This window comes from Spea bombifrons, chromosome 5 (assembly GCF_027358695.1).
Source record: "Spea bombifrons isolate aSpeBom1 chromosome 5, aSpeBom1.2.pri, whole genome shotgun sequence".
NCBI classification, from domain to species: Eukaryota; Metazoa; Chordata; class Amphibia; order Anura; family Pelobatidae; genus Spea; species Spea bombifrons.
In genome coordinates this window covers 14984509-15011671 of record NC_071091.1, presented here as the reverse complement: position 1 = coordinate 15011671, position 27163 = coordinate 14984509, and the positions used below count along the sequence as shown (strand labels likewise).

The 27163-nt window shown below is 39.5% G+C and overlaps 2 protein-coding genes across 3 annotated transcripts in view; one reads left to right on the top strand and one right to left on the bottom strand.

Annotated features, from left to right (window-relative positions):
• The window catches only part of LOC128497074 (uncharacterized), a 164261-nt gene extending 147863 nt beyond the window's left edge, over nt 1-16398 (bottom strand). Inside the window, exons 1-7 of the mRNA XM_053466952.1 lie at nt 16197-16398; nt 15047-15156; nt 10560-10704; nt 9220-9371; nt 8632-8729; nt 7690-7813; nt 3681-3785 (exon numbers count right to left, since the gene is read on the bottom strand). Of these exons, the coding sequence (XP_053322927.1) occupies nt 3681-3785; nt 7690-7813; nt 8632-8729; nt 9220-9371; nt 10560-10704; nt 15047-15156; nt 16197-16263 (801 nt within the window). The 5' untranslated portion in view covers nt 16264-16398. The remainder of the gene's footprint in view (nt 1-3680; nt 3786-7689; nt 7814-8631; nt 8730-9219; nt 9372-10559; nt 10705-15046; nt 15157-16196) is intronic.
• Nucleotides 16399-16954: 556 nt separating this feature from the next.
• Nucleotides 16955-27163, top strand: part of MINDY3 (MINDY lysine 48 deubiquitinase 3) — a 47694-nt gene continuing 37485 nt past the window's right edge. The window contains exons 1-8 of one of the 2 annotated variants that reach the window (XM_053466983.1): nt 16955-17025; nt 18922-19127; nt 19794-19873; nt 20671-20731; nt 21204-21371; nt 22114-22165; nt 24771-24885; nt 25742-25815. In XM_053466983.1, coding sequence (XP_053322958.1) covers nt 19034-19127; nt 19794-19873; nt 20671-20731; nt 21204-21371; nt 22114-22165; nt 24771-24885; nt 25742-25815 — 644 coding nt within the window. In that variant the 5' untranslated portion in view covers nt 16955-17025; nt 18922-19033. Of the gene's footprint in view, nt 17026-18918; nt 19128-19793; nt 19874-20670; nt 20732-21203; nt 21372-22113; nt 22166-24770; nt 24886-25741; nt 25816-27163 lie in introns of both variants that reach the window. The other variant, XM_053466982.1, reaches the window with a different exon arrangement.

Below are 27163 nucleotides of genomic sequence, written 5' to 3'. Positions count from 1 at the left end.
ACATGTAACCTGCTGTATACAACATATAAAGAAAAGAAAAAGTGCACCATGCGTACGGTGAAAGATTCATTATTTTTGTTTTAACTATAGGATGTAACACATCCTAATTACTTTGGAAAACTTCATTGAATACTTGCGATTGCTTCCTTCTTCACTATGCATTATAAAGGGCTAGTCATGATGAGCTTGGTGTTCAGTATATATATAGTTAACCTGGAGACATTTTTAAACACCCCAGCAGTGACTGAACTATGCTTTATGCAGGACCAGCTCCCACTAGGTTTGCCCTTTATAATGCATAGTGAAACACATTGAATTTAAATTACAGTTACAAATTCACACTTAAGTGAATAAACCGCTAAGTAGTTCAATGTATTTGTGTAAAAGAACACAGCTGTCCGAGCGACCTGTGTCTTGTCTCCTCCACTCATTCTGTAAAGGAGGCCACAATAGATCGATGAGTTGGGGGGATACATAACCAGCTTTCTTATACGAGAGCACAACACTAAACCATGCAAAACAAGCATATTTCCACAAAAATATACTTAATAACTTGTATTAAATATACAGTATCTGAGGGTCTACATGCAGTTATTTCTCCTTGGATTTTAAAAAGCATAGTGTCTGGGGGGGGCGATTTATGTATAAATGAAGCATTTAACTGTCCCTCTGATGACAGTGCTTCCCAACAAGCAACAAAAAGCACAGAGGGGAAAGGGCAGGCAAATGATTAGTGTTGAATAGATGGTCGGGCTGAAGACAGGGTTCCTTTGTTGCGATCTTCAGCATGGAAAGGAAGGGAGTTCTGGAAGCCCACGTGTGTTCCGAGATAACATGTCTTCTATTGAAAAGACCGGCATGGATAAGGAGTACAGTCTCGTCTTATTAGGGTTACCCCTTTACCAGAATCGATGCACACAGCGTCTCATCACAATCTAAGCATTAATCCAGAGGAGACTTTGACACAAGGCAGCCTGATAAGATGAAAATGCTAAAGAAGCTGCTGGCACGGGAACAACCAAAATTGAGTTACACCGCTCACAGCCAGGATTTTCATTTACTTACGAAGATAAGACACATTTTTTAATGCAGAATGGGCAAACACAAACTAGAGCTGCTGGTACAATATACAAAATCGTTCAGAGCTGATGAATTTCAAAGTCTGGAAGGAACGTGACATTCAAAAATGGTTCAGCAGAGAACACAGATATTCCGCACTGTTCTGGTCGAGGGCAGCATAATAATTGTATATGTAATAATATTATTTAGCATATTTGATTATAAAGCGTTCATTATGGTGTGATTAAACCCTTTTTCACCGATAAGAAAATACGTTAATTAAACAATTCTAAGTAAGGTTTGCAGAATTGACATTCCCCCATTTACTGCCATACCAATTGAGGCCGTGCGCAGCTTCTTCAGCCTCTACTTGAAGCTCTGTGTCTCTTCAAAGGGTGTTTAGTATTTTAACACCCGATCTCAATGGGTACTGGGTGAGGGAAGGTGGGCATAGCTGCCCCAATGGCTTTTTACCCCTCCATACCACCAATAGGGAGCGAGGGGGAGGCACAGGATAGGGTATGTGCCCACCAAAGTTTTTAATTGTAAATACCCTGATACCACTTGGCAGGGGATAGGGTAAGGAGGTAAATAGTTGGGGTTTGCACCCCTTAGCATATGTCATGGGGAGAAAAAAAAGAGAAGATAATTTTAATGGCTACCATATAAGAAGTATATATAATGTAAACTTTCTCTGCGATCTAAGCTTGACCCTGGCTTGTCCTTGGCCAATACTCATTACATCATACAAGCAGAGAGTATAGGGGTTTTATAAACTGAATGAAGAGTTGTATATGACTTGCCGCAAACATACGATGACACAAAGTATACATTATTTAGAGCAAATATGACCCTTTAAATCCACAGATAATGTGGTCAGAGCAATAAAACACAAAAATGTTTACAATCACGTCAGATGGTCAAATAATCAGAGGTTCCCTACGTCGCTTTTCCCATTGTGTGTCAAAATAATGGCAGTCACTTAAAAAGAAAGGTGTGTTGACTTACAAATAGAAATAAAAAATAACCACCTTTAAAATTCTAGGCTATTTGTTTCTATCGCTGTGCATTTTGATTGCAAAGAGAAGCTTGTCCATGCTAAGCATACATGCAACCCAAGAACCAATTTCATGGAAGATTTGCTGTTGAATAACATCGATGAAGAAGAAGAAGAAAGAATCAGCAACGCGGTAACATAAAACAATGTCTGATGGAAAAACGCATCACCGACATTTATCTCTTGTATTTCATTTCTGTTTTGCCAGGATTACACTCTTATTGTAGCTTCTAATTTATCCCTTTCCATCCACAAACTCGAACGCGGCCTGAACGTACGTCTGATGAAGGAAGCCAATCATAACTCACAAGGAAAACCCGCATTCTTTGACATCTTATTATTTGTGCAGCAATTGTTTCCTGCGGAGATACTTGTTCAGTCCGCTACAACTGCTGTGAATTTGGGCCCAACGCGCAGATAGAACAAATTCTTCAAACGCTATTTAAAAGACTGGTAAATTAACCCCCTTTTGTGAGAAAAAGGGAACACGGATGAAGGTCAGCGTTGCTTATTTTCTAGAAACAGAACAAAACCTCTGTAATGACCTACCTTCTATTACCGTGTAAAGTAGGAGGCCTACATCTTTGAGAAGCGATTCTATTAAACATAAAAAATAGTTTTAATCTAATTGATTGTTGTTGATTCCGTAACACGGCCCAATTAGGAGAGGCAAGCCAGAGGATGGGATTAATGAGCTTCACAGAAAATGCAATTCAGCCACAGACTGTGAAAGTGTTATTTCATCAACAAGATTACTCTCGGCTTTTTCTAAAATAGAAAAACCTCAATAAAAAAAAAAAAATTAAAAAAGCTCCATCGCGGAGAGCATGCTATACAGCTTTTATTCTAACTTGCTAATCAGTAGCCAAGCTTAATCAGACTTTTTATAAACGTCGCCAAACTGTCCAAGCAAATTTATTTTGGTGATTAAAAAGGGAAATACAACAATAAACGGGCAAAATCTTCTTGTAGAAAACGTGCACAAGCTAGCGGCTACTCATATAATTTATAGATCGGGTACACGTATAGCTCTCTATCAGTTGTGGAACTACAGCTGACAATCATACCATATCAATCATTTTCTCCAGGATACTAAACATTGCAGACCACCAATACAAAATGCTAGCTTGTCTTATGTGGGATCTATGAACAGATAACCAGCTCTTTTGTGATGGTCAACATCATGTAAATTGTGTGACCTGGATAAAATGGCTGTGCTGTATATGTCGACGCTGGTGACCAGATGGCTCTTTAAAGGACACATTTATTGAATACCGAAGAGCTGCCATGTACGGTAATTGCTTTAGATTCCTCCCCAGCTAAAGAATCCATCTTGTTGCTTAGGAGGGTTTCTATGGCTACTTAAATCAACTTGTGGGAAACAATGTACGTATACGGGCTTCCACGGAAGATAGCCTACATATATCTACCCGGGAATTTATTGCAACCCCAAACAAGGCATCAGTGTACCTTGCTGTTCGTTTAACTGTCTCAAAGAAGCGTACAAATGGAACTAGTGACACAAAAATACATGTTCATCATTGCCACAGAATTCTACACTTACCTCTAGCAACTCCATATTACGGGCGTCCTCACTCAAACCCTCTTCAGCTTTCTGCATACTTGGTAACCATTGTGCCAAGCTCTTCAACAAATACTCCTTCCCCTCCTACAATAAACATACACAGGGATATTACATAAATATAGAAATATCATATAAAGTGTTTTTGCACATGGAAATAATTCATATGTTAACCGTATCCACACGCCAGTCTTAGGACTTAAGTATTTACAACCTGAAAACAATAAAATGGCCTGTAGTGGAGGGAAGTAGAGTTGGGCGTTTGTCAGCATCTGGGTTAACAAGAGTCCTAGAGAAGGATTAACATGATGTCATATATGCGTACACACTTGTATTGAGAGGTACGACATAGTTGGTATGATATCATATAACGCAGTTCTCAGACTACAAATGTGATCAGAGATATATGCTCTGTTCTAACTCACTAGACAACCAGGGGCTCCAGCTCAATGCCCCAGGCAGGTATACAACCGGGGGTACAAGCAAGTGATAGAGCCCCACAATGTCTCTGCTCCATACTTTCAGAATGGTACAGAAATATATACAAACTAGTCAAAAAGAGTAGCAAACAAATTACGTTCCATGCCCATTTGATTAGGCCAAAAATTCGGGAACAAAATTAGTTGCTCGGTGCCCACATTCACTCCAACTCGCTCACTAACTCGAAAAGGTTTCCTTGCCTTCTCTGCCAACCACTTCGGTTTGGAGGATCAGGGGGCAGCTTTCGGTGACGTACTCCCCCCGATTGGAGGATTGGGAAGAGGATATCACTGGAAGCATCGCCATTTTTGCATACGAAGAGAGAGGAGAAGAGAGAAGATAGATGGAAAAGGATGCAGAAATGGTCGGCAGAAGTGGTCGGCAGAGCGGGTAGGGAAACTTGAGAAAGAGTGAGAATCCGAAAGTCTAAAAAAACATTTCAACATATTTCATTGGATAACAAATATGTAACTAAATGTATGTAGATATGCTAATATGTGTACATTAAATCATATATGTAGGATAGGGTCTGATGTGTGAGCTATAACACATGTAAAAGGTAACGCACGGCCTAGGAGCTGCCTGCGTGAATCTACTGACATCCCCTAACATCAACAATTTCATTATCTTCTCCAAAACATCTTCTCTGTGTCTATACAGCTAGGATTTGATGATGTAAATAAGCTAAGTGACTGGTGTCCAGAGCGACCTTACATATTTACCATGTCATACCTCCCATCACGTCTGCGGAAAGACCACTTAACACTGACACATAATTGGCCAACAGTTAATAACTGACCGCTATTCTGTGTAGAACCTTAACTACTAGAGTTTGTATACTGGCTTTTTACTATGCGATTAAACATTGCTGATGATCACAACAATAAAAAAATCAATACATGCACAATACACACAAACTGCTATAAGTAAACTGCTCCTTTAAGAGTATATTACAATAAGGCAATAAACACACAACATATTTTTTTTTTAAAGTAGTTATTAATTAACGGGCTCATCTAAATAGATTTTTTCATTGACTATGCAGTATAGCCGATCACTTATCACTCGCCTTGTTTAACAGCTATTGACCAGCGAGCTATACACAAATCAGGAGACGCGCTGACCCATGTGTGGTAGAAGATGCTCTTCCTATACTTTACCTTCAGGTAAACCACGCACAGACATTCAATGTGATCACGCTGCTTGGGGGACACACATTAAAACCAGTGACATTCACCAAGGCTTTATTTCACTTGAACCGCTCCATTGCCAGAGGGATGAGCAATACATTAAAAGCTAAATAATCTATAGATAGAGAAACCAGAGTGAAAGTAGAAACGTGTCCTACCTAAAAATATTTTGTTCCAATATATAGCATTTTAAACATGGATCTAAATAGATCTTTTAAACGTACTAGTTTTACAGGATAGAGGCTAACGATAGATAATAGAAGCCAAGCTGGTCTAAGAGTTTGCCCAAATGTGATATACAGTATATATATCATGAAGGACCAACACTGCCCAGTTCGCAGTAGGATCCCACCAGGATTCATCACTCAGATCCCAGAGTTTCACAGAGGTCCAGAGACCATTTTTGACCCTTAACGTTTCAGTGAACACTATGTAAACAGCTAAACTAAACTACATAATGAACTAATTACATAAGTAACGAGGCAATCCCCACCAACATCCAACAGGCAAATTAAAGTAACTTATTATGTGCAAAGGGCCATCTAAATATAAGATGGGGGAACCAAGACAATGCATTTTACACAGGAAACAAGAGAAAATGTTATGTTGCTACAAACTGTACTTTAGCATATTAACCCCTCCCTGGTATCTACCTCTAATATTTTATCTATATAGTAATTCATTATACAGAGACTGAATCAAAAAAGATCTATCAAGCTGTGTTTCATTATATTGTAATCAATCCGAATTCCGCATCCAGTATGTACAAGGAGTGTAATAGACCCCAAGGAAGGGAACAGGTGTATGTCTGATCAGCCGTATCTGCTTACTTTAATATACCAGTAGCGGTGCTAACAGACTGGTTCTATTACTTATAAGCCGATGAATGTATTTGTGTGCAGTATTGGATTTTGATTGCTTAAATAACTATATTAGTAAAGCAATATCTCTGAGATGAATGCTGATAAGACAAGAGCTATAAATAAATAAAAATATGACTGTAAAAACTGGAAATACGGAGAACTAGAAAGATAAAAAGCAGCAGCTCACCACTGCCACCTTGTGTTTCAAATGCATTACTGCACATGTATTATTTACACTATTTACAACATAAATAATAAGCACAGATTCTTTTGTGATTAGTTCCGCTTACTGCTTACTTTGATAAGGTATTCGAAAGGGTGAACCATTGCGAGCGTCACCTACAAAAAAGGCTGAGAAGGCTCTGGACAACAGCCACCCACCGTTCAATATTTGTTATACAGGGCCTACCAAGAGCTTCTTGCCGGAGAATTCCACTAGGGTTAAGCCCCAAGTTTAGTAAATACACCTCTTTGGCATTTCTGGTTAAAGAGCCTATGTGATCAATCTAACCCAATTAATATTAATAACAATATGTGGAAAATGTAAATTATCTACAAAACATAATGAAAACCCTCAAGAAACTTAAGGATAGCAGATCATCATTAGAAAATAAACAGCTTCAAAATCCTCATCGGAGCAGTGGGTCAATGTCAAATAAATATGAAAGATGAGCAGTAATTTGTAGCTTGCCTTGGGCACCGGCTTTGCAATAATTTCCACAGTTACTACATGCACTGCAGCCTGATGAGATATTTATTGCTAAAAAAAAAAGATGGGAAGATGACGGGCCTGGATATCACATCAAGGAACAGTAAATGCTAGCAACTTTGATAGTCTACCAGTCAATCTGAACATATTTACTGTTACATTCTAGGCTTGTGATGGCAGCTGCCGCTCAGAAGGTTTTTTTATGCCCGAGAATTTATGGGCTAATACAGCGTCTGCAATCAGCAACAGGAAAGAACTACAAAGTTGTTAAAAGAAGCCGGCGGGGATGAGCCGGAATTGCAGCACAAAATACTTATGTTTGTCACTTGTGCTGTGTCCTTAAAGAGCCACTTTGCAAATTAGCGTTTCCCATGCCCCAAAGTACATAACAAGGTTTTTTCACGAAAGAGAGAGAATTGACAGGAGGGTTGTGTTTCAGCTCCTTCACATTACATTATGAGGTTAAATCAGTAAGATTTCTTTAAAGTCTCCTTACACATTGAATTATGCATTACACAGGGCCAGTATAGCCCTTTTTAGCAAAGAAACATGCTAGTGCTGACCCTTGGAATACCAAATCTCCCAGAAACATGTGTATATAAAACAGCTTAGTCCGTCATAATAGCCGTTTGGAATTTGTTGCAATATTGTGAGTGTGGGAAAGGCCATTCAGCTTATTACAGGATTAGAACAGTTTCCTCTAACTTCCCAAGTCAAGTCATCAGTCAAATGAACAAAAGCGGCTTTACCTGAATCTGCTCCATGCTGTAGAGATAACTCGCCATTAACTGAAGCGCCTCGGCATTGTTGGGCTCGTATTCTAAGGCTTTCTGAATGGCTTCCTTGCATCTATCTCCAGCGGTTTCCTCCATACTGTGATTAATATGACATGAGTTTGTCAGTCTTTGAGGTCATACGTGTACACGGTTCAAAAACAGGTTTCAAATGGACTTTTCTGCTGGCGTCTCTCCATAGAGAATAGTGTGTGTGTGTGTAATTTATATATATATATATATATATATATATATATATATATATACATACATATATACATACATACATACACACACACCATTGCTGAAGCTATACTTACTATGCCCAGCGCCATGCAGAGCCAAATACTGCCTTCCACTCTGAGTTATTATTATTATTTCAGAATTATTACTTTTTACTTCTGTAAGTTCTCTTTTAACAATGTTTCAGTACAATCCACAACTCTAAAATGATGTATATATTTTTTTCCAATAATCCAATCTAAAAAAAAAATGAATTCAATAACATGTTACTGCCTGATCAGAGATGATGATTAAAAATACAGTTTCATAGAGGCCAGAAAATATCCCGAGGCAGTCACATCAATCAATAAACCACCACGGTATATTTTCTCCCGGTATTTTATTTAAATGGTATTTGTGAAATGTTTATGAAACAGACCCTGAATTCACACTGTGGTTACTAGACCTCCGGATCTCTGCTTGCCCCCCATCTAGAACATCTGCATTTTTTGAACTGTGGACATGGCTTTCATCTATGGAGGTGTGGGAACAGATTCCTCCTCAAGGCATGATTCAAAGACTTACTGTACGGATGCAATGTTTGCTGAAAACCAAATTAAGAATTTACACAGGTAGAGCCTTACAAGAGAAAAATAAAAAAAATGAAAAAAAAATAAATAAAATGTGTAAAATTACCATAGATCTGTAAAGTAAATTTCTGCAACAGAACAGAAAGCTGCCGAGATATCTTTAGTAGTTACTTCCATCTCACCGGAGCGACTGGCTGCTCCGAACTGCAAAGGAAAGACGGTTTTTTTTTACTGCTTTAGAAAAACCAAGATTTTATGAAACACGTTCAAAAAAGGCATTTATGTAAAATAATAACTTTGATGTTGATGGCGTAACAGGTGAAAATGGATCCCAAATGGAAAAGATGACCAAGTCTAGAAGCAATTATTGTAGTAGCATAAAGGTCACAGAATTGCCCAGACTCATGGACGTGGGTAGAGATGTGATGGAAACGTAGCAGAGGTGCTTTGCATGACAGATCACTGTTGAATTGGTTGAGGCAGGAAAAAAAAGAAACGGTGAAGCCGTTCCATAAGTGGAAAGCAGCTCAAAACGCTTGTTACATATTCTAACCTTGAATGTTTTATTCAAAGCCTTACTGCTTGCGTAGCCACCAGCGTAATCTAGAATGATCTTGTTTCTTAGTGTGTTTGGAACACTTTCACAGAAAAGGGGAAAACTAAAAACAGGAGATACCCGCGATAGTGTACTTACCGGTTGTGGTTGACTTTGATAAGCACTGATCATCACTTCTAATCCTTTACTGAAGTACTGTAAAGCTTCTTCTTTGCAATGTATCTGCCCGAGATACATATATTTGGCATGTCCTTTGTCAGGGCTAAGCTCTACGGCTTTTAAAAATACCTATTCCGGAGTTAAAGAAACTACCATTAAATGTGGAGCGATTATCCTTAAATGTCACAGCTTTGAAAAGATAATGGCAGGGCTTTTATAGCTTTTCGACGTTCTGGAACCAAAAAGGAGTGGTTTATTCCCAGACAACAATACAGAATAAGGATATATTATTGCATATTTCATAATAACGGGATATGACAAAAAAAAGAATGCAACATGAATGTTAATCATTCTCAAGTTAGCAAATGTATAAATGCTTTGCCTTAGACTCGTTTGCTTCAAACTTATGGGCAGTAGTACACGACGACCATATTTTAGAATTATATATATATGATGTCCTGATGAAAGTCTGTAATAAACAAGACTGAAACGTTGACTTAAAAACCGAAGTTGTTTGTGTGGTCATTTGCAAAGTCCCTGGAGTGCCGGTAACTATTTTTGGACTTTATATTATTTACTGCTGCAGTTATTTGGCACCGGGCAGAAATTTGGCATTTGGAGTGCAATTGTTAATTTTGGACTTATATATATATATATATATATATATATATATATATATATATATATATATATATATATATATATTTTCTAGGTGTAATGAAGATGATTCAAAGGAACAGTGGAGTATGGATAAGAACAAGTGAGGAGGAAAATAAAGAGAGGAGGAAAATAAAGAGAGGACAATTAGAGGAATATTGTAAATTCTATACTAGCTGTACGAGGGAAGCTTTGCTGCTAAACAGTAATTTGGAGAGGTTCGAAAAACATCTTCTTTAGGCTTCCATGAACAGAAATGCAGAATTTTTGTATCTTGGGTGAAAAGGTGGTAATTGTTATACAGGGCTTGTTCAGTCCTTTTAGCAGGAGTCATTTACACCAAGGGCTTGGTTTAATACTTGAATAATTACCAAGTATCTTGGTAAAAGCACACCCATTAAACTGTCTAAAGCGTATTACATTTCAAACAGCTAACTCAATATATTTTACAAAAAAAACCCTTAAAATTATTTTCTTTTCAGTTCAAATGTTTCAAATATTTAATATACCTTAAAAACTATTCCCCAACAAAGAACATTTTAATATTCGGATCACTCATTGGACATATATGCAAATACAGCTCATGTCCTGATACCTCTAGAATACAAATCAATATGGTAAATTAGATCTAAACAGATAGGTCAGCTCTATAAAGGATATTTGTTTTGCTTTCTCTGCATTCCCCAGTTCCATGCAGATATTCCCCATCATATCCAAGATTTCTAGGTTTGTCGGATCCATATCCAAGGCCCTCTGGCAAAACAGCTGCGCCATCTCATAATTAAAATTATCCAAGCACTCTTCAGTCTGAAAAAGAAAAACAATGATAAAAAATGGGTAAAAAAACAATCCAGTTCATATTACAGCAAGGATGATGGCCTTATCCAATGTTACACGGGTTTATCCAATAGCATATTTGGGCTTAAAAGTCCCTAAGTCAAAAACAAGAAGAGAACAAGAAAATCCCCCTAGCAGCCACATAGGAATATCAAAGTTTTCTCTTTTGTTCTCTTCTTTTTCATTGTTTAACCCCTTCGAGACAAAGGCTGATTTTACTTTTTGTACCCTTTGTGACAATGGCCTTTTTAACATTTCTGCGCTGCTTGTGTTTAGCTGTAATTTTCTTCTTTCCCGTTTACTGAACCCACACACATTAGATATTGTTTTTTTCAGGACAAGAAGGGCTTTCTTTAGATGACATTGTTTTGATTGTATCATATTATTTACTATTAAAAAAATTATAAAATATGGTGAAAAATTTAGAAAAAAATGACTGTTTCTAACTTTTAGTTGAAAAATCTTTTACTCATCTATAAAAGGTAATGAAAAAACCTGCTAAATAGATTCTACTATTTGTCCTGAGTTTAGAAATACCCAATGTTTTTATGTTTTTTTGCTTTTTTCTACCCATTATGGGGCAATAAGTACAGGTAGCGTTTTGCTATTTCAAAGCCATTTTTTCCAAATCTGGTAATTCTTCCCCCCTTGTGCCATTTCGGGTATCTTTGAACCCGGCCAATGCAATTTACCCCATCAAGTCATATATTTTTGAAAACTAGACAGCCCAGGGTATTCCAAATGCTAGTATTTTAACTCTTTCCATGCACCATATCTACCACCAGTCTTTGTCAAACTTTATGGTAGTCATTTTTTTGCATTTGTTTTGTCATACACATTTTACTTCAGGTATGAATTAAAATGTTCTCGTTTATGTCACTATCACAAAACACCCCAATATGTGTTCAGCAACATCTCCTGAGCGCAGCGATACCCCACATGAATGATTTTGCCTGGCTGTTTGGGGGCAAAAGGGCCACATTTGGGGCATGCGCATTTTTCAATGTTGAACTTTGGCATTTGGGGATCCACTGCCCATGCCCTATTTGGTACATCTTTGAGCCGGGCCATTTCAGTGTGCCCAATAAACCCATATATTTTTGAAAACTAGACACCCCAGGGTATTTCAAATGCTAGTATTTTAACTCTTTCCATGCACCATATCTACCACCAGTCTTTGTCAAACTTTGTGGTAGTCATTTTTTTGCATTTGGTTTTCCACACACATTTTAATTCAGGTATGAATTAAAATGTTCTCGTATATGTCACTATCACAAAACACCCCAATATGTGTTCAGCAACATCTCCTGAGTACAGCGATACCTCACATGAATGATTTTGCCTGGCTGTTTGGGGGCAAAAGGGCCACATTTGGGGCATGCGCTTTTTTCAATGTTGAACTTTGGCATTTGGGGATCCACTGCCCATGCCCTATTTGGTACATCTTTGAGCCGGGCCATTTCAGTGTGCCCAATAAACCCATATATTTTTGAAAACTAGACACCCCAGGGTATTTCAAATGCTAGTATTTTAACTCTTTCCATGCACCATATCTACCACCAGTCTTTGTCAAACTTTGTGGTAGTCATTTGTTTGCATTTGGTTTTCCACACACATTTTAATTCAGGTATGAATTAAAATGTTCTGGTATATGTCACTATCACAAAACACCCCAATATGTGTTCAGCAACATCTCCTGAGTACAGAGATACCTCACATGAATGATTTTGCCTGGCTGTTTTGGGGCAAAAGGGCCACATTTGGGGCATGCGCTTTTTTCAATGTTGAACTTTGGCATTTGGATCCACTGCCCATGCCCTATTTGGTACATCTTTGAGCCAGGCCATTTCAGTGTGCCCAACAAAACCATATATTTTTCAAAACTAGACACCACAGGGTATTTTAAATGCTGGTATTTTAACTCTTTGCATGCACACATTTTACCACCAGCATTTTTTCAAAGTTTGCAGTAGTATTTTTGTGCGTGTATTTTTCCCCCACACACCTACTTTATGTATGAATTTACAGCTCCTGGTATATGCCGCTGTCACACGACACCCCATAATGTGTTTAGCAACATCTCCTGAGTGCAGTGATACCCCACATGCATGGGTGTGTCATTTTTTGGGGGAACTAAAAGGCCACATTTGGTACGTGTGCATTTTTCTAATTGGAAATTAGATGTGTGGCCATCCTTCCCCCCGTGTTAATTGGGACGTTGTTGAACCTGGCCCATTCAATTTACCCCATCAAATCATACATTTTTTAAAAGTAGACACCCCACGGGCATTTAATATGCCAGTATTTTAACTCTTTCCATGCGAGAATTGTTTTAAGCTAATATGCTAACTTTAGGACTTGCTCACAAAAATATATTTTTTATATATATATATATTTTTTTTATTATTTTTTTAAAAAAAAAATTTAACATTTTTTTTCAACTTGGAGGTTCCCCTGATAGTGACATCAGTGGGAAATGATTTTTACATTTTACTGTTTTTTTACTATTTTTTTCTAATTATTATTAATTTTATTTTATTTTTTAATTTATTTTTACTAATCACACTGTGATTAGAAAGCTGGGCTCCATTGACTTGCATGGTGAATGCAGTACCTGTATTCAACCTGCAAGTGGAGCCAAAGTTCTCTAGATGGTCTGGACCATCTAGCTAAATTTTAAAATTTGTTGGTTCCTGTTACAGGACGGCGGCCATCTTCCTTGATGGCGAAGATTGCCGGTAGCTGCGGCTGTGACCGCTCTCCGGAGCGGTCACAGCCCATCAAAAGGTTAGTGTCTGGTGTCGCTGGATGCCTCCTGATCGAGGCATTCCAGCGACACCATTTAAGTTTAGGAGGCGATCGTCGATCGCCTCCTAAACGCTTTTAAAACGGGCGTCCGCCGCCATACAAAGTATGGCGGATGTTGACGCCCCGTGGAGGGGCCAGAGATGGCCCCTTCGTGCCGATCGCGGCGTTGCTGAATGCCTCGAGGTCGAGGCATTCAGCAACGCTTTTTGGGTGCAGAAAGCGATAGTAGATCGCTTTCTGCACCCGTTTAAAGACGTGCCGGTCCTGGCACGTCAATTGTCGTAAAGCACATGCTTTTCCGTGCCGTGCCAGGACCGGCAATTGTCATTAAGGGGTTAATCATCAAAATGCCAGGCAGAGTTTCCATACCTGATAGCTAGAAAGAAGAAAGTTGAATTTGTATTAACAGTGACATTACATCGAATTGAACGCACTCCTGGTTTGTAACAATCTTACATTTTATCGCACTTTGCGAGGTGCAGCTTCAAAGCATTTGTAGGTCATATTCACCAAAGACAAAGTGTGTCAAATCCCTTAGATATAATGTAAGAAAAATGACTTTACTGAGAAAGTTTAGATGAATCAAAGCGCCTCCCAGCAGAAGTAGTAGAGGTTAATACAGCAAGAATATATCAACATGAATGTGATAGGAATAAAGCCATCCTGAATGCAAGACCAAGGACTGATAAAGGTTTGAGTCTTTACATCGGAAAAAACGGGCAGACTAGATGGGCCAAAAGGTTTTTATCTGCTGTCAAATTCTGTGTCCATGCGCGGCAGGCAAGCCAAGGTCTAGGAATAAAGAGGTTCAAAGCATGATAAGCACATTTAATCATCAGCAACGCAGTCTGGTAATCAGGACACCCTAAGCCGATTGCAGAAAAGGAAAATTAGTGATGCAAATTCTTGAATTTGTCGGTGCTACAGGGGGGGGCTTTGCTAGTTTGTCTTTGGCCAATGGCAAGAACAAATGGGAATAAACTTTTTCAACCCAACAAAGAAGTATTTTTTCCTTCACCCAAGATGACAATCCAAAGTCATCAAAAGACTGCCTGAAGCACGTTGCACCCCTAGGAGGTTAGCCGTAGATCAGGACTATGTGTCTGAGTTTTTATTCTAAATGGAAAGGCTGTACAAACAATACAGATGTATTATTGATGAGAATATTTCTAGAGAAAAATAAAATTGCTGGTAAAGGGTTCCAAAATGTGACATTTAACCTGTCCCGTAGAAGTGCATAATGTTTACGTCCCATGGGCCCAGAGTAATATACGCTGAAATCAGAACTGGCAAATAGAATAAGGAAAATGACTTTCAGTTCCGTGAACACAGTCTCAGTGGCCTTATATCTAAATGAATGGTTGATGCTTAAGGTATAGGGGAAGGGATTTATTATATTTCTAATCAATATATAGATCTCAATTCTTCGAACGTGACATATAGAATAACATTTTATGCTCCGTAACAGTCACATCCGGTACTAAGAAAAGCCAGAAAAGGTTACTTTTTCTAATAGTTGTCCAACTGTGTATTTTCCAGCTGTTTTCTTCTTTGCCTTCTCATGCATCCTGATTTTCATCCTGTCGTGTGCCGACAAATCAGAAAGATCACAACCTAAAATGCAGAAATTACAAATAATCAGAATTCTGTATTGAACATTATTCTATTTATTTTATTATTTCGTCCTTTTTCTTTAAACATTACGTTTTGGATAAATAACATGGTATTTTACACTACTTTCTTAGTGTATTTCATCATATGCTTAATGCTCTTGAAGGAAAGGCTGTGTATGTATAATGAGAATACAGGCGTCTGATGGAGTACTTTGGATGCCCTAGATTGTAATGCATCTGAGCAGCAGTACTCCTCACATTCGTTTAGTTAAAATTGTTACATAATGCACTACTTTTTACTTCCTGTTTACCCATTGTACATCGCTGTGGAATATGATGGCGCTATATAATCAATAAATAATATTTGAGAAGATATTATGGGAAAAGTACTCTTAAGAATAGGGTGGGACAAAGATGGGCTTTTCAGCAATCGCCAGCACAATCTCAGGAGCAGGGCCCTATCCTTCTTCTATACTGGTCTTAAAGAGCAGTCTACAGCCCAGCAATAAGGAACACATATTACAGGGACAGCATCCCCAGAATCCCTGCATGCATTAGCAAGAGGGCACCGTCATCATTTACAGAGACCTCTTAGATAGCATATGAATGAAAGTGCATATAATGGCTGGTATGTCCCTTTAAACTACTTTAACGTGCATGTGTTACCTGGAAGCAAGAAGGCAAAAAAGCCACTTACTTTTATAAGTAACTGACCCCACAGACCCCATTAATTGTGAAAGTTTGGGCAGATTATTCCAATGAGAGACTGAAGTAATAATTTCATCAGCCAAGTCAGCATATAACTGGATTTAGGAAACTGTACTCCCACTCACTCATTTAGGGGTCTCTACTGTTCTGCCAACCCCTGCATGCTATCCAATATTAAGATGCTGGGACAGACAGACAGACAGACAGACAGACATCACTGTGGACTGCCACTGGCAGGCTGCCTAAAGACTGCACTCTAAACCTGAGGAAACCAAAGGCTAACGTGTGTCCGCTGCTGCATTATGTTAATGCCTCTGAAGAAAACCCACTTACCTCTGGATCCTCCTCTCTGCTTCTTCTTGGCTTTGTTGCACTTTTTGCCTTTAGCTTGACCTCCCATGGCTATCTCTCCAGGTATATCGACCAAGAAAAGAAGAAACTGAGAAGTTAAAGCTACCAACTCGGAGCCTAGAACACTTCCTCAAGCACCATGTGCAGCAGGAGCGTGGATTTCAGCTGCTACGGTATCCGTATAGGGACAAGATACCTCCTGACACAAAACGCGTGCTCTGTGTATCAACAATATTGTTTCACACAACGTTGGACGTGTTATTTGTTAGATCATATTATACTGTAATCTGTGAGAAGTCGAATGAGGGCTTTTGATGAACAGCTGCTGAGTACTTCCCAGCGCATTATTATCATACTCTCCCTTAAAGTTACAAAAACAGTTTAGACAACTATTTCTGTCTAAATGTATATATATTATGGCTCATTTTTTATGACACATAAATTATACATTTAGTATTACGCTATTTAATAGGCTGTGTGTGTTTCTTTGCTTTTTTACACATCGACGTATATAATACCGTCTGCCGTAATGTTCCATGCAAACGTGCCGGTGGCATTCTAGCATACAAGCTGTCATTGAACTACATTTCCCATGATGCGCATATAGTGTGGAGGATCACGGGAGTTGTAGTTCATTAGCAGCGTGCACCGCGTTTGCTGCTTGAGGTTGTAAACGGTAAAAGGTGGCGCTGCTTAATTTCCATGGTAACAATCTCCGCCCATTCAGTCAGTTGCCTTCCGCTTCCTGTTGCTGCTGTCACCTGAGTCAGGGCTATCGGGGCTGATGTGAGCGGAGCTTCCTCGTATTGGGGTATGTGGGCACCTGGCCCCCGGGCACGGGCAGTAGCTGCCTTCAGCTGCGCCCCTTGTTCCACGGAGGCAGAAAGTGTGGTAGTGATGGAGTGTTCAGCTCCGAATGGGCACCTGCTTGGGCCTGAGGGGCATCTCTTACTGTCAGGGTGTCGTTTTCATATCTATATAATGCGTGAAGGTGTAGTCTGTACCTGTCTGGGGGTTTGGGACACCGAGCTTTACCAAACTCCTGCTCAGTATTGTAGTTTTGACCAAACCTGTGTGAGTCATGCTTGAGGTTTCTGTAGTCATGCAGCTGCCAGCCGTCGGGATTGTGATTTTGTCTCTTTCCATGTCCTCCCTGTGTGTATGTTGTGTGTTCTGCCGATCCATGTATGTGTTTTTATAACCTTGGCTTAGTTGATGTGCCCCATATTAATAAGGAAAACGGACAGCTGTATTGGTCCAGGTGAAGATGGAGTCTTTTAGTCCAAAGTAGGCCTGGACTGGCCGTCTAGCACAGCAGGTAAATCAGGTGCTGCGGTCTGCGGCTACCTGCTGGAAATGTGAGCGTAAAATCATGCAGCCTGTCATATCCTCCGGCGCTTACATCGTTACCCCCCGCCGGCCTTCGAGTGCCGGGACTGCCTTGTTATCCCCAGTCTGGCCCTGATGGAAAGCCATACATTTTATTGGGCCAACAATAAAATAGTTGCAGAGGAACATTTAGGAACTTTTTCTTCTTCCATCTGAAGAAGAGACCTTTGAGTCCACAGAACCTGAAATTGATGTAATAATTGCAGAAATTAGTGAATGTAGAACAAGCGCCTTATAGGATCCTGCGCTGGTAAAGTGGCGGCTTGGAGTGTATGATAGAGAGAGAGAGGGGTAAGCTGATCATGGTGTGTGTGGCTGAGAGTAGTGTGTGTTTCAGTGTCATTTGGTTGAGAACACTGCACACGTTTCATTGAGACGTAATGCTGTGCGTTTCAGTGGACGTCGGTTTGAGTTTGCATGAGTGTGCCAGCAGTTGTCAGTGTGTTTCGGTGTGTTTGTGTCAGTTTGGCTGAGGGTTGTAGGGAGTTGAATCTGCATCTGTTTCAGTGGTCGGTATGAAAGTGCTCGACATGCTTGGGTTTGCATCGGTTTATGTGAGGGTGGTCGGTATGGGTCTGCAGCGTTGGGTCCATCTCGTGAGATGCTCTCTTTTGGGGAATAAAATCTCCCCTTGGCGATGGAATATCAGGGCTTGTGTTGGCCCAATTAAAGGAATCGCTTTATGACTAAAGGCTCCACCTTACGGTTACCACTTCCTGTAATCTCCAAAATACCTAATGCCAACCCAAAGGCCAATCTCAGGGCCCGCTGTGTACTGGACTGTTTCTTGATGGTTTTTCCATAGAGATCTGTCGCATGTGCTCCATTAAATGGCGTGGAATTGCGGGTCTATGCATAATGTGTTCTTCCATCGGCATAATGTTCCATAGTCTTCAGTTAAGCTACTTCTACCTCGGTTGGGGAAAAATACACTAATGGGCAAAAGAAAATCAATAATGATTGACAGAAAAAGGCAAACTGTGTAGGGAATACAGCCTTTCACTGCTCAATGGCATCTAGAACTTCATTGATGCGATGTGTCCAGAAAATGTTATCCCGTGACGCAACTAATGTGGTTCGGCAACGCTGCTGTGTGAAAATCATCAGTTCTTTAATCTTTCTGTGTGTGTGTGTGTGTGTTTAAAGATGGTACTACCTAGGACATCACAATATCAAAATCTGAGCCAGAAGAGTCGCACAAAACCACGGGACAGGGAAATGGTAGCATTTGGGGTAAAGCTGTGTGTGTGTGTTGGTTATTTTAGACGAGTCTCTATACATTGTACGCAACTTTTTGCTCAATTCATTATTTTAGCAGATTCTGAATTTCATCGCAAACTCCGCCTGATCTTAAAGTGATTCATGTTGAAGGGAGAGCGACATCTGCAGCGTCTTTATTCAAAACAAGAAGAGAAGGCCAAGGGACGATTATGTCAGAAACTAACAAAGAATTGGTGGATTTAGTCTGGGGTCGGAGGAACAGCAAAGGTTTGGTGGACAGCATCTTCAGCAGATGGACACAAGGTAAGTGGGAGCCAACAAATTATTCTCTGTTAGACTTAAATACGTTTTGCTAGAGTTGCTATTTTCTATTCCCCACCTCAAATCTGGTTTGGGTTTCCAGGGCTGGATAGATTCATTTTCAATTCAGAAGCCAGCCTATTGTTTTATAAACTGGAAAGAGAGGGGTCTATTAACTAAATGGAGTTTTATTTCCGCTCCTTGATGTTTCTATATATATATATATATATATATATATATATATATATATATATATATATATATGAAGGCCCACCCCCACGGAGCTTCTGTTGCAGGAAAAGCTTAACTATAATGTATAGTTAAATCTTCAATGCTATTTCTTCAGCCTCCATATCCATTGAAATATACATTATACAGGGCCAGCTCAGCCCTTCTTGCCGGAGAAACCTGACGGTGTTGGCCTTTCATGATGAATAGTGAAAGGGAAACTCTCCCTTTGGTGAATAGACCCCATAGATTCCTAGAAATTCGTAGTACAAACATCTAGGAACCAAGAATGCAATTTGACAAGCCATGCATATTCTAATTGTCTGAGACCCCCAGGCATGTTGGAGAAGAGGGTACGTTTTTGGATGTAATATCTGGAAATATATGTACACACTGCTTTTAGATAGCACAGTTATTGTCTTTCTAATATTTTATCTTTAGGATTTGTCTTCAGTGACTCGGAGTCGACTGCATTAGAGCAGTTTGAAGGTGGCCCGTGTGCCGTTATTGCACCAGTGCAGGTAAGCAACAAAAATACACTAAAGTTTTCCTCTAGTTACTGGCGATATTAAGAAATTCACTATTATAAGATCATTTTAATTACATCCTACAAAACAACATGAATCAAAAGCATGGTTTTAAGTCAACCCTGACAAATTAAAAATGTTGTAGATCAGTCAGTGGTTTTTCTACTTTTTTTTTGTTGTTGTTGTTTTATGCAGAGGAGAGGCGTTTATTAGTTGGGGGTTAAATCCAAAATCATCTCCTCACCGTTTTGTTTCCAGTAGTCACCTTTGCTTATGAGTAGCCTCACAGAATGACCCAAGGGGTCTACAGCTGCAGTTAACATTTTTGAACAACTACATACAAATACTGCAATTGCAAAGTGCGTAGATCAATGTATATACGGTACCTTTACCTCGTGTTAAAGGTTCATCTATTAAATGTGGACGCGCATTGATAAACACTAAACATTAAAAAAAATCTAATAAAAAGATACTTTTTTTTTCAGATGGGTAATGTATATGGGCATCCCTTTACTAATAATAAGTAAAAGTCAACACGTTGGTTTGCAAGCACATCTAGCACAAGTAATGTTTCAAAAGAAAATGGAAGAAACTTCTCAAAGACTAACCGAGCGTCGTAGAGAAATCTGGAGAGCGTTCTATTGGCTTCCCAGAATCCAGGCCGCAGTAAACATACATTTTACGTATTTGTAAAGTTTTCTGCATCTCATTGAACATTCTCAGTTTTTGTTTTTATGCATTTTTCACGCATATCGCTTACATTTGTTTCTGCCGTTTTTTTTATATAACAGGCGTTTCTGCTGAAGAATCTTTTGTTCATTTTCGAGAAACCAAACTGGAGAAATTGCCACGGTAAATGATTCTTTTGCGGCCTTCCTAAGAGAGTTCCATGGGGGGGGAGGAATAACTTGTTTATGTCTTTATAGGGATATTCACCTTAATATTAGAAATACAGCAAATAAACACACGTTCCTAATGAATGAAACATTCCCTACTGTTTGTGCGTCTATCTTACTGGTGACAAATAAGAGGCTCTTTTTTTCATATTATAAATGTTTACTTCCGCTAGTAGGAAATGATTTATAAATAGCTTTGTAAAAAATCTTTTTTTTTTTTTATTAAAAAAAAAATTCTTTAATGCGTTTTCAGTTCATAAAAGGTATTTGCATTGTTAGTGATGTGTATTGTTATTCCCGTTAAGTATCTGCAGTGTATGTTGTTACTTTTGCTTATCTGCTAATTATTCCAGTAATTCATTCCTGGTGTTGTCTGTACACATGCTGCCAAATCTTTTATTGATTGATGTCCTCATTTTTGTGCACAGAGGATGAGCAGAAGGAGGTCTTGTGCCAAACGCTGTGCGATATTATGGAAATGTCTAGCTTTAATCATTCCAACACGTACGTCTTGGCAACCTGGCTGAAAGGGAAGACCGCTCCGGAAGCAGAAGTGGAACTCCCTGCCGAATCGAGCCAACGCGAAGAACAGCCGAGTAAGATTATTATTTTTGTTTGTTTTAATGCAGCATTCCTTGGCTAAAGTTGCTGTCATTCTTACATACCCATTATCTGCAACCCATGACCGATCCAAATCTTCATCCTAAACCACTTCGCAGAAGGCTTCCTCTGATAAATTACCACCATAAATATAGGGGAGCTGTCAATACAGTCAGGTTATTTAATAAGGTTATCTTCTGATGGGCGATATCACATAAATTCAAGATACTAGTCCAGCAGTAAGCAGGTTCCGATTCAGTTACTGCCATATAGTCCGGTATGTGAATGAATAATCATTCATGGAAGAAGAAATGAACATACTGCTATATTAGCTGCTCATGTACTATCTTGCTAACGAAGTATGTGCCCGCATATATTTAATGTAAATAAATATCCATATATAGTCCACAGTTTCAAATTGTGCTGCATGTATGTGCTTTGTGACATGTTGCAGATATTTAGAGCCATGTTGCTTGTATAGTTGAAGAATCTCAATCTCACTAATTAACTCTTACAAAAAAAAAAGAAAAAAGGCCTGATCTTGGCCGTTAATCACAATGAAAAATCCCACCTGCAATTGTATCGCTATGTTGTTCGTTGGTAAATCCTCATCACTTCCGGTACAAGCAATGCTTTTGCCTTCATTGTAAACTGTGAACTGTTTAGTGAGCTGGATAATATAGCTGTTTGTGTGTTTTATTGCCGTGTGTAGTGCTGAATAGTGTCTTTTGTGTGTAGCTGCCTTGGCTGCAGAGGAGCTTGGCTTTGAGCGATTTCATGCATTAATTCAGTAAGTAACCTGTCAAAGCATTTAAACTGGGGTTTGCTAAGTGACAAATATTACTATAAAACATGTACGCATTCAAGTTTTCCTTTTATTTCTGTATGGTGCACAGAGGGATACGCAACTTTGGCACTGTGGTTGTGGAATCTCATCTCCTGGTCCTAGGACCCCCTATTAGGCTTAGACTCATACTTAAGGGAAGAGATTAATATAAACTACTGTTGGCAATACAATGAACCTAGGCATGGGAATCCATTGGGCAATATATTTCTTCAATGCATGCTGAGCACCATGGGAGATGTCCACAGTGACTGCACTGCTAGCGTTTGCTTATCACTGGGTGAAGTCCTGCTTTATATCATCATCTGCCTGTTTTACTTTACATTGTTACTTCCTCGCCGGCTTTTTTTTGTTCACATGTATAAATGTTGTGGGCCGAGCTCTGCCGTGCAGCATGGGGATGTATAACGGGGTAACTGAATCCATCCGTGGAGTTTATACGTCCCACATACAGCAAGGGGCGATGCTGAGTCTGCAACATTTATGCAGCTGTGTCCTGGAAAAAATCCCTTGTCGCCTTGTCTTTAAATCTGAAATATAGCATTTATGAAGGTGTCAAAAGTACTAAGTGGAACTGCCCTTTTACCTGACTTGTTTTACATACGTGAGAATGCAATTCCCCCCCCCCATGATTAAGATGGAATAAAAAATGCAGGGCTTCGTTATCTTGTCTCTTTAACTGAGCCATCAGACTGAAACGTAAAAGTTATGTTACCTGCACAATAAAGCCAGGAGGTTAAACTGATTGAGCTTCTGTAACTTACTTCAGCTTTGATGCTTTGTCCACTTGAGCCCTCCTCAATTTTTAGCACCTTTCATGAAGATTTCCTCCCCTTTTAAAAAGTTTCTGAGTTATATCTCCGTCCACGCCTGGGCTTTATGAAGGGTCACGTCTGCAGATGAGGTTCACTGGCTCTTCGTAATAGTGTGCGTACACTAAGGAGAGAGTTTGCAGTAGGGCTGAACATTTCAATATAACTCAACATTACAGGTGTCCAAGGTGGAGACCCGAAGACCAGGACAGTAGTGCCTTAAAATCGGGACTGTCATGTGGAAAACAGAACCGTTGGAAGCTATGCGTTTCAACGCCATGATAGCCCTTTGCATTATGCAGGATCATCCTCCATGAGCTTCTCTTGCAAGAAGGGCTGAACTGGCCCTAGCTGAATTAATCGGGTGAGAAATCTCCCACAACAGGAGAAGCTCACTCGGGGTGACCCTTCATAATGTGTAATGATATCGGGGAGTTGAATTGTTAGCTGTCCGGCAATCTCTCTCTTTAGTGAATATGCCCCAATTTATGGCTTACGTCTTTGTATGAGGTTAAGCTCCCCGTTCGAGCTGTCTATAAAATGTCCATGTGTCAAAGTAACACAAAGCTAATATCCAAAATAGTTTTCCTTTTTATTAACAATCCTTGGGTTCTTCCAACACTTTAGTACTTCAGTTCCCATAGTGCCTGGGTATTTATGGAACACCTAGACGAAATATGAAGGAATGTTTTCATTCCCCACCATGTGCTTAAACCGCCCTGACGTTCTCTAGACTGCTGGAAAAGCTTAGACATGCTTAGTTGTGTGATTCTGTGATACTTCTGGCGCAGGGATTGTTGTTTCCTTACAAGCATATGTTATATTGGTAATTGCATTACGCATGTCTGCTATCTTAGAGACTTGTTGAAGCCTGTACATATAGGGATACATTTAGTTAACATCCATGTGATAAGACGATCGCATCGTGTTTATGTAGGAGAAGCCTTCGAAACGTTAAAGCTATTAATTTAGTATTTTCGTGTCCCCTGTGATAATCCACGTAAAGTGTCTGGGCTGCAGGGCATGTAGGATCACAGCCTCGTTTGCATTTCATTGTTCTCAGATTTAAATCAATACGTATTATGAAAACCCGGGAGCCATGACTTACTTATAAGTCACAATGTCTTTATAGTATAACCTTGCTGTAGTAGTTTAAATACAGGAAGTGATTCAAGATAGTACCGGAGGAGGTTTATTTAACTTAAGGAGAGATGTTAGAAAAAGAGCTCGTAAGACCGTAAGAGAATTGTAACAATGCATGGGATAGGAATAAAAGCTATCCGGAATCTATAACCAGACCAAGAACAGAGTCTTTGCATCGGGAAAAATGGGCAGACTAGATGGACCGAACGGTTCTTATTTGCCATCATTTATTTTGTTTCTATGATTTTTCTTTCTTTCTTCATGTGATTAGAGCTTTTAAAACTGAAAACTAACGCTGCTGGCGATTTGATTATCTGTTTATCTTAATTGTTTCTAAAAGTGTTTTGGAAATGCTATGTGTTCTGTGCATGCTAGCGGGTATAGTCTGCTCCTGCCTAAGACGGCCACGGATATAAGCTCGGTATTGATGGCCAACTATTTCCTATTAACCTTTAAAGTTTGTTTTCTTTTGACGTGGTTAAATCTAGAGCAAAATATGTCTTGTTCAGAAATTAGATGATGATACAATTGTAGATGTCTTTCTGTACTGAATGCTATTCAAAGGAACATATGTAATTTCTCTTTTAACGCCATAGAAAGAGAACTTTACGAAGTGTTAGTGAACTTAAAGGAGCCATTTGGGATGAATATTCAACGTGGAGAAACAAGTTTGGAGTCCTGCTGTTCCTCTACTCTGTCATTCTCACGAAGGTACGTTTTAAAGAGCGGCGTGATCTGCGGTTCTCTGTTTAATACTGTTTGGGCCCATCAAATGGATAATGGAGGTGTAGTCATCTTCTGACGGCGACAAGTATTGTCTGACTACACTCCATGGTTATAGAATTCTTTATAGAATTCACATTCTTGGCAAACCATTTGAAGAACTTGCGTGCAGATATAACATATTCTTTTATAAAACAAAGCAAGAATTCAGCGCATACCCAGCAAACCCCCTATCTAAGGCATAAATATTGGGGATTCCGTCACGCTATATGGTTATGTATTTCTTAGCACCGCCACCAAGTCAAAATGGCTTATCAAGGAGATGAATCCGTGGGACTGCACTGTATTTTAACCCACCGAGACTCTCATCCAAAGCCTTCTCTGGACACCATTAAAGGAGGGCTGCTCAACCCTGCAAAGCAGTGGCACTGATTCAGGTACTTGGTAAGAAATATAGCCATGGAAAATTAGATAGGACTCTCCAAACTTGGGGTACTTTGACTTGGTGGTGGGGCTACGCAAAACATGGCCATATAGTGTAACTGAATCCCCAACATTTATGCCTTGGGTATTTTTTTAAATCATATTCACTGCATATTCAGTGCATTCTTGCTTTGATTTATGTATTTATTGATCGTTATTATTCTAGCAGCAACCTGAAAATCTGAATGTGTATGCCTTTTTATGCTGTTAAGGTTGTATGCTCCCCTTTTTTGTAAAATATTAGAATTTATATATGTACAAACCACACAGGTTAACCATTTGTGGTTTCCATCTTTGTGTGAGTTTAACACACAGTAAAATATTGTATAAAAGTTTATAAAGCGCTGGCTTCTTTCATCAGGGAATTGAAAATATAAAAAATGAAATAGAAGACTCAGAAGAGCCTTTGATAGACCCTGTTTATGGTCATGGCAGGTAAGTGTCAGAACCCAAGACATAAATCACCTGTAAATGAACCATTTGATTGCCAGAACAGTAACCGGTGCACAAGCATGTACTGTAGATTGGCATTACAGACGCACAAGGGGTCCACTTTTCAGAACAGCACTGATTTAGGTGCTGCTAGCCTCAGATGTAACCGTAGTAGTGAAATCATTGTTTTAAATTAAGGGACAAACTCTAGTTGGAAATTAAATCTTTGAGCCGAACATAATGTTTGTACAGGTGAGTTTCTTTCATAGGTTTCACATCTCCCACTAAGAAACTAAAAGTACATAATCCCGCTCAGGTTTATTGAAGGAAAATATTAGCGCTGACCGTAAAGTTGGATGGCCAGTTGTGTTACTAAAAGGGAGCCTACGATTAGATCCTGTATTACAAGGTTCCCCAGCAGTACCTTGTTTTACACAGTAGAGGGAGCCAGAATACCACATACAATTATCTCTGCAAACGTCCTAATTACGTGGGAATAACAGCTTATACACCCTTTAAATAGAGGAAGAAAAACATACGAGATTTCATGGAGAAAGAAGGCACTTTGTATTGGTGCATGATGTTTTTAAGATACTGATTACATATTTAAATAGTATGTAACAGTTTGTATTATGTTGGCGACGTATGTGCTAAGCAATATAAGTGTAAGGACAGAATGCAGATACATTATTGAAAAATTGAATTATACTAAAAGTGTAAAGTATGCTTCTTTCTATGTTGATATATAAAAAGCCATCAAAAATATTGTGGCCTAGTACAGACTTAAAGCCTGGGCCCCCGTATCCATCCAATTGCTCCAGCCATGTTCCACCCATCGCTTGCCTTGTTGCATACGCACACCTTTATGCTCCTATTAAACAAACGCCTCCTATCGTCCTGCGTTATTATCCTGCTACTGGCTCGCTTGTGTTCCTCCCCGTATTCAGAATGTTTTTACCGGTTAGGGCCCTGTGAGCAAGCTGTGATGTTGGGTTCTTTTTACACAGCTGGGTTTGGTAGAGCAGTACTGATTGTAACCCCCCCGATGGTGACCCTGTATATCTCTATAGTAAGACAGACTTGGGTAACTCAGTGGCACTCAGAGACTTGATCCTCCCCATCTCTGTGAGAGCGGCCTTTGCTTTACCTCTCTGTCTCCTGCTTTATGCTGTGAGCGACTCCCTCGGTCAGTCGGCTACTGTGGCTTGACTCGTTGTGGGTAGACTTTCTAGAGGCGTGCTATTCTTCTCGCTTCCGTGACACCAGATACCGTACACGTACTGCTGTGCGGTGCCAAGGCGTGTGACGAGCTGTAGTGTTCTGACACGTCAGACACATGGAAGCTTCTAGA